The sequence below is a fragment of the Pinus tabuliformis genome, chromosome 3_2, assembly GCF_031772625.1.
Source record: "Pinus tabuliformis cultivar Carrire ecotype Pingquan chromosome 3_2, CPIR1, whole genome shotgun sequence".
Lineage (NCBI taxonomy): Eukaryota > Viridiplantae > Streptophyta > Pinopsida > Pinales > Pinaceae > Pinus > Pinus tabuliformis.
Window position 1 is genome coordinate 1,098,931,853 of NC_142302.1, and position 8,305 is coordinate 1,098,940,157.

Here is an 8,305-nt window from a genome sequence, read left to right on the forward strand (position 1 = left end):
TGACTCTTGGGGATCAATGGCACAAGTGGATTCAATCTCGGGGTTTATGACAAATCTCCTAGGGCAGTATAACTTGATGGATGTCCCTATGAACAAGCCTCTTCCCACATGGAGGAATAGAAGGGTGGGTGAGGCTGCCCTTGCTCGAAGATTAGACAGATTCATTATGAAGGGGCCCCTATTACAGCTGTTGCATCACTATAAACAATGGGTGGGATCAGGGGGTATTTCGGATCACTCCCCCATTTATCTGGAGATATTGGGGCCTCACCCTAAACCAAAAGCCCATTTTAAGTTTAACCATGTCTGGCTTCAGGATCCTCCTTATGTTCGTATGGTTTCGAATCTCTGGTTGGCCAACCCGATTGATAGATTTGACTCCTTGGCTAAAGGTTTCTGTTATAACTTGTCCAAGTTCAAGCATCTTTCTATTAACTGGGCTAGAGAGAAGCACTAGAGGGAGATTTCGACTCTATTACACATAGAAACCGAGCGCAGTTCTCTGCTAGATGAGCGAAGCCTGGGGTTTATCACTGCTGAAGACAAATCTCATCTAATTGAACTTGAGAATCAGAAGGCTCAAATCCTGAAGGAAAGAGAGGAATACATCCGTCTTCGAAGTAGGGCCATATGGCTGAAAGCAGGGGATGACAATACAAGGTTTTTTCATAACTATGAAAAGGTACAGAGGTATCAAACACCATTTGGAATCTACCTCTACCTGAGGGAGGAGTGGTTGATTCTTTCAATAAACTCTCCCATCTTGGCTCTACTCATTTCAAGAATCTATACAAAAGCCCTCGATGATCGAATCTTGCTAATATCATTAATGTGGCTGGTCACTTCCCCATATTTGTTAATGAGAATGAGGCAGAGGAACTTTTCACTCCTGTGACAACTGGAGAGCTTGAAGGCACGCTAAAATGGTTCAAAAAGGACAAGAGACCAGGACCGGATGGTTGGACCATAGAATTCTACCTCACTTCTATGACCTCCTGGGACAAGATCTGTTGAAAGTCGTGGAAGAGTGCAGATTATCTGGATCTCTGTACAATGCCATCAATTCGATTTTCATTGCCCTCATTCCTAAGTCTAACACCCCATCCTCCTTTAATGACTACAGGCCCATCTCTTTGTGTAATTGTCTGTACAAAATTATTTCCAAGATCATTGCTAATCGCCTCCGCCTGATTCTCTCTCGTCATATTGCCCCCCAGCAATTTACTTTTCTTGAACATCGACAGATTCATGAAGCTATTGGCTCGGCCCAAGGAGCTATTCATACAATCTGGACCAGACACCAAAAGGCCATTATTATTAAGATAGATCTGGCAAAAGCTTTTGACCGTGTAAGCTGACTTTATATTAAGATGCTCCTTATCCATTTAGGCTTTCCCCTCAATTTCATCACTTGGATCATGGCCTGCATAACCTCTCCCACCTTCAGTGTCCTCATTAGTGGGTCTACATCTCATTTTTTTCACTCTAAGAGGGGGCTTAGACAAGGATGCCCCCTCTCACCTCTCTTTTTTTTATTGTCATGGATGGACTTAGTCGATTGATTGCATCGGCTAAGAGAGACGGTGATCTTTGTGGACTCAAGATATCTGATGATTGCTTTCTCACCCATCTTCTATTTGTGGATGATGTTCTCATTTTTCTTGATGGAAGTATTCGGGATTCCTGCTCCTTTTCCAAGATTCTCTGTCTCTTCTCATCAACTACTAGGATGTTAGCCAATCATTCTAAATCCACCATTACTTTTGCCCGAACCCCTATCCAAGAGTCACATCTTTCTCATCAGCTTTTCCCTTATTGCATCAATCCTCTAGATCAGGGTCTCAAATACCTGGGGTTCTGGATAAAGCCTATCAGCGAGAAAATTGTTGATTGGGTATGTCTCATCACTAAATTGGAGAAAAGGCTTACCATATGGAGCCACAGATATTTGTCCAGAGCTTGTAGACTTGTTCTTATAAAATCTGTTCTTAAGGCCACCCCTGTATTCTGGATGGCACTTGCTTGGATTCCCAGGAGCATCTTGGCTCGTTTGCAACAAATCTGCAACAGATATCTTTGGAATGGTAACCAGGACAAACAGATTTTTGCATGGGTTGGCTGGAATAAGATCGCACTGCCCAAAAAATGGGGAGGCTGGGGCCTAAAAGATCTTCCTTTATTTTCACAAGCTCTTGCAGCAAAAATGGGATGGACTCTGTTGACCAGACAGAATCTCTAGACTACCATCACATATCACAAGTATATTTGGCCTCAACATATCTTGGATTGGATTCGTTTGCCAATTTGGCCTAAAACTGGCATCTCATCTGTCTAGAAGGCACTCCTTCACTCTCTGCCTCTCATCAGGGATAACCTGGCCTGGAGAATCAACAATGGATCTATGGCCCGCACTAGTTTTGGACCCATGGACTGGAGGTGGAGGAAGATATCAGCTATCTAGAGAACTCATACAGCACCTTCATTCACACGAGCTCAAAGTGCTTGCAAACGTTGTGAATCCTCATAATACCACCATTTTTGTTCAAGGATGGAAAACTGCCTTACAGCTCGATTTACCACAATGTTGGCAACAGAATGGCATGATTATATTTCTACACTATCTGAATCTCATATCAGGATAAAAGAGGGCCCGGATGAACTCATTGGTGTCATTCGGACAATGGTATATACTCACCTAAGACTGGATATCTATCCCTAATCTCCCACAAGATACCGAATTTGATTACCTTCTGGTGGAAGCATATTTGGAAACTTACTATGCCTCCTCAGACCAAACTATTTTTTTGGTGTATACTAAATGACAAAGTTCCCACAAGCGAAAATCTCATTCATCGATCCTTCCATGGGCTGAATTGGTGTACATTATGCAAAAGCTCATCGAAATCGACCTTACATCTGTTTCTGAAATGCTCAGCCCTGATTAATCTTTGGCAAAATATTTCTACTACATTTCATTACACAAGGCATTGGGAAGGTGATGACATAAACAAAGCTTGGGAAGGTTGGTACAATCGGTATAAAGGTTCAAAACTTCAAAGTCTCCCTTTTATTATCAGCTGGCATCTCTAGCTGGCTCGAAATCGCTCTATATTTGACAACAAACCTGTGTGTTGGCCACACATTGCGGCCTGTATAGTATTGGCATATAATGAGATGCCTAATCCTCCACAATCTCAAGCCCGAAGGCCTCATACACCTCCACATAATGATAAAAATACCCCTTGGGCATATTTCGATGGTGCAGCACAACAGCAGGGATGTGGTGGTGGATTCATCTTATACATTAGTGAACATCATTACTTCAAAGTTAGGATGGGATTAGGGGTTGGAACAAACAATTTCGCAGAACTCATCACCCTTCATCATCTCTTGCATTTCTCTTTGGGGCATGATTACATGGGCTTAAATATTTTTGGAGACTCCAAGATCATTATTAATTGTTTCAATAATATTATTGCTTGTCACATACACACACTCAGTAATATTTTGGATGAAGTAAACATTTTCAAGGCTCAATTTAATAATATCAAATGCAATCATATTTACAGGGAACATAACCGTTGTGCTGACGGGTTATCCAAGGAGGCCGCGGTACTTCCCAAAGGAGAGTGGATGATCCAGGAACAGCAAGGAACAAATGAATACCACTACTATCATCGCCCATATATAGCTCTGCATTATCACAGGGCAGAGAGCCCATGATCTCTGGTTTTTTGGAATATTTTTGAGAAGTGTTTTTTTATTATAAATTTTGTACATATTATACATGATATTTATGTATGGCCCTGCGTGGCACATGTACAGACATATACAAGGCTCCTATTATATTTCAAATGAACATCCTGCGTGGCATTCTGGACAGTGTACAATTCTTTGAAGAACCTTCACAATTTTGACTGAGCCCTCTGGGGCTAGACAGATACAGCGTATGCAAATCGCATCTACAATATGTAATTTTTCAAAGTTAATGAAAGATTACAATTTTTCCAATGGATCAAAAAGAAAAAGGAAGTTTTTACATGCATTTTTGAAGGTTGTTATAATTAATAATTTTAACTTTATTACAATCTTATTATGATGTACAAAGGTACAAGTTTCCCAATCTTTCAAGTCCAAGAGAACAATATACCTTCTCATTAATTATCTTAGCTTCAAGTTGGGGATCAAACTTTTTTATATATGGAAAAAAAATTATGCACAACTACAATACACATGAAAAACATAATCTCAATTCTACCCAAAAATAAAAGCATGATTTTTTCCCTATGAAGAGAAAAATAATGCAATCTAGATAATTAAAACATTATAGCGTTTTCATATTACATGAAGTGCAACACCACTGCCAATGCTTCTAATCTATGTTTGCCATAGCTTCAGATCATTCCATGCATAAGAGCCACTCAATGCTCTCTTGCTTGTAAAGCAAATGCTTGGTTCCCTATACCATATTGTGTAATTTGTGAATGCCTATAATTCTATACCATGAGACATGAAAAGACATTAAATCTCAAAAATATTAACACCAAAATAGTAAAGAATGTTAGAAGACTATCTATATGCATTAGCTAAGTCATGCAAATGAAATGCAAAACAAAAATTAAATCATGGTGAGATGATGCAATTGAAGTTGCCATCATTACATTCACTTTCTTGTTTAAATGCAACCAATCAAAAATGAAGATACATAATACAACTGCAAATCTATCATTCAACCAAAGCAATGGTTCACTATCATTGGACAACAAAGCAATTGATCAATGTATTCAATCGCTTCATAGAATTTAAAAACATCTATATGGAAGATAAGTTGAGAAAACCCTTCCAAAACCTAGCTTTCTATGTGGAGCTTCGCTTTTGAAAAAGGTTTCTCAACTTATTATCTTCATAGTTGTTCATAAGTTGCATAATTCCATCACAATGAATTTAGCAAGTTTCTCTTATCTATTATCATGCGAGAGTTACTTAAAATTTAAGTTAAATGATATTCACTTAATGTGTGAACATATTGAAATAAATGTAATAGATATAAAGAAAGCTACATAAATAAGACGGCATCCACAAAATAAGCAAAGGATGTACCTTCAAAAAACCCAATATGTAAATACCAACTATAAAATGAGGCCTATTCTATGTGCTTTTCTTCAAATTTATGGAATGCTCTACTTTATTATATGGCAATGTCCCACTCTCAATGCTCTACTCTTCTATGGCACAATCATCAATACATGGAACCCCTTTCTTAATAACCTAATGGAACACATAGCCTAACAATTGCCTAAGGTTAACGTTTTGGTTTTTGCCACTCTTAACCCCTATTTAATGTTAATATTTAGAACTATTCTTCAAAGTCAACATGATACCATGGTGATCAACAAGATAAGCCAACATGGAAGAGGCATAAACTTTTGCAAGCAAAATCCAAGTAAGATGATCTTCATATCGTGGGAAAGCTCTTAGAGTGGAAAACTTTAGGGAGGAGGCTTAGAACTATGCTTGTAAATTTTTTATTCCAAAAATAGTTGTAGAGGCCTTAAAACAAAATCTGAAAGCTTATGAACCCCAAATCACTGAAGTAGAACTTACCCATACAATAGGCCCCACAAGCCAATAGCTCCAAATTTTCCACCCAAAAGGTATCAAAATAGAGAAAAAATGATTCAAGTACTTTGAATAAGTAGAAGCCATAGTAGCCCAAGTTGAATGAGGCCTCAAAGAAAGTTCACACAATCTCATTTTTGTAACAATATTATTTGTTTTCATGAAAAAGAATTGGCATTCATGTGTAGAAAAGTATGATGAAAATTATTGTGCATTTATGATTACCATGTGAAAATACAAGAGTTAGCTCAAGTAATTATATACTACATATGAAATCTCCCACCAAAGGTTGAGGACTACCTCAAATCATCATTAATTAGAGATGAGATCTTCCCAAAAGGTGAGGTAAAGAACTCAATTCTATTTATCCCTTTGAGATTAACCTTTGTATTTTGTTGGGAGTTGGTACTTAAAAGGTTATTTGTGAATTATTTCCTTGGAAAAAACAAATTGTCAAAAAGAAAGATTTAAATATATTGAAAAAATAAGTTCAACAAAATATTGTCTTGATGAAATTTTCATCTCTTCCTAATTTATTAAAAACAAAATAAATGAATAAATAAAAGTATTTTTTATGTAGTTTAGAAATTCAATGGTGCAATTGTCAACATTTTTTGTAGTGACTTAATGCCAATAAGTTGCATGAAATTCAAATTATTAATTTAATTACAAAATGTCTTTTCTAAATATTGAAGAAATTGTTGGTTTTCATGTAGAAATAGGCTCATTACCCTTGCATACACTTACTACAATCAAATTGTGTAAAGTTAACATCCAACAAGTTTTATTTCTTTCAAATCCAAAATAAATTTTCAAATTTCCCTTCTGAATGTTTTGAACCACAACAACAACAACAAAAACAATTCAAAACACATTCAAGTTATGATAATTATTTGCGCAAATATCATAATGTTGAATTACAAAACCAGTCTAACACGTCTAAATTAATGTGGCCATTCAGTATCATAACATATGTTATAACGAGAAAAGTGGTGAAAAACGTAGTTATTAGTGTTGGCATTTTTATCTAATTTTAATAATTTAGACAATGTTCATATGTTGGCTAAATTTCAACTAGTTGATTTCAACAATATGCATAAGTTGGTTGAATTATGAAACTAGTACAAGTATATTGTATAATGAAAGAAAAATGAACTCAGAAAACTAAAAATATCACTGAAATATCATAAATAAGCAGAAAATTTAATATGTAAATCTTTCCATATTAAGAAGTTTGTGTATTTCCGAGGTGCATTGACCTCTCCATTTCAATTAATTTACTAAAAAACTCTTTGTACCATTGAAAAAACTTGTATTGAATATTACTGACCTAGATCCATCTTAACTTCATATCTAACAAGGGCAGGGACCAAATCTCAAGATACAAAGATCTTTTAGAGCGAAAAGAGATTTGATCCCTCTTGGTAGATCTAGCTTAAGATGAATCTAGACTTGTATAATATATATGTAGCGGACATTGAAATATTTTATTTATGATTGGTGTTTTCCATATTACATTTAATTAATTTTATTATTAATATTTTCTAAATATTACATCCCAGATCATATTTTTCTTAAATTAATTTTTTTTTACTCATCTCTATATTAAATAGTCAAAATATTACATTTCTTCTTCATACTAAAATTAATTTTTTTATTTTTTAGCTTTCAGTTACTTTATATCTCTATATAAAATTATATAAAATCCAAATTGAAGTATTTTAATTATACACTACATTAATATTTTTTGCTATTACATTAATTTAAATTATTATTTTAATATTTTTAAATATATCGTTAAGTGACAGAATACATCTGATTACAATTCACGCTCCGTTGCAAAAAGTATGGGTTTTCAAATACAATAAAGCATGGGTTTTCAAATACAATACTGCATGCTTATAACGACACCACAACAACCTTGTTTCAAATATTAAGTTAATAACGAACTTGAATTAGCATTATATGATCATGGATTACCCTGCGCCCTTGTTTAATGGGCATGAATCCTATTTTCTATCCTTAATGGGTCTGAATCCTATTGTCTATCCCAAGCAAAGCACTGCGACCTTTTCTTGACAAGACTTTTCCACATGTTGAACAAAATATCAGGAGAAATCCGAAGGATATCCATGGTTGTACGGGTTGCCCCCTCCGAAAAGAGTGCATATCCCTGGGCCATTGTTTCCAAGTAGGAAAGGCAATTTGCAAATCCTTTAAACATCCCCTGGTCATTTGTATTTACGGACACATTTCCCCAGAATCCCCACACCCTGAGATACGATGTATATATCAAGTATGTCCTCTAAGATGTCACCGATCTAGATGTAGATTTATCTAAACATTCAGCCACTTTGAAGAAATATTCCGGTAGTCATTATATTTGTGATCAATACAGGGATGCAGCCTTAAAAAAATATTTCACAACGGTATTTTCCATTTCTATAACAGTTTCCCTAAAATAATTCCAGTTCCAAATGGCTCAAATACAGCATACTGTCGACTCGGAACTGCAGAACATAATTTTTTGGTACAAAACCACTTAACTAGTTTTTCATTATGCCAACTAACATATATACAATAAATAAAAAGATGTTTCAGTCTTAAACATCAGTGCCTAACAATCGTAACGACTCTGGGAGTTTTGCAATTTAACCTTTTCCCATATCATACTACAATGTTCTAG

The 8,305-nt window shown here is 35.7% G+C and overlaps 1 protein-coding gene across 1 annotated transcript; it reads left to right on the forward strand.

Annotated features, from left to right (window-relative positions):
- The first annotated feature begins 1,540 nt into the window (after window positions 1-1,540).
- Window positions 1,541-2,239, forward strand: LOC149184508 (uncharacterized). The gene has a single exon (XM_089415356.1). It carries the CDS (start codon window positions 1,541-1,543, stop codon window positions 2,237-2,239), a length of 699 nt encoding a protein of 232 aa, XP_089271482.1.
- Window positions 2,240-8,305: the final 6,066 nt, after the last annotated feature.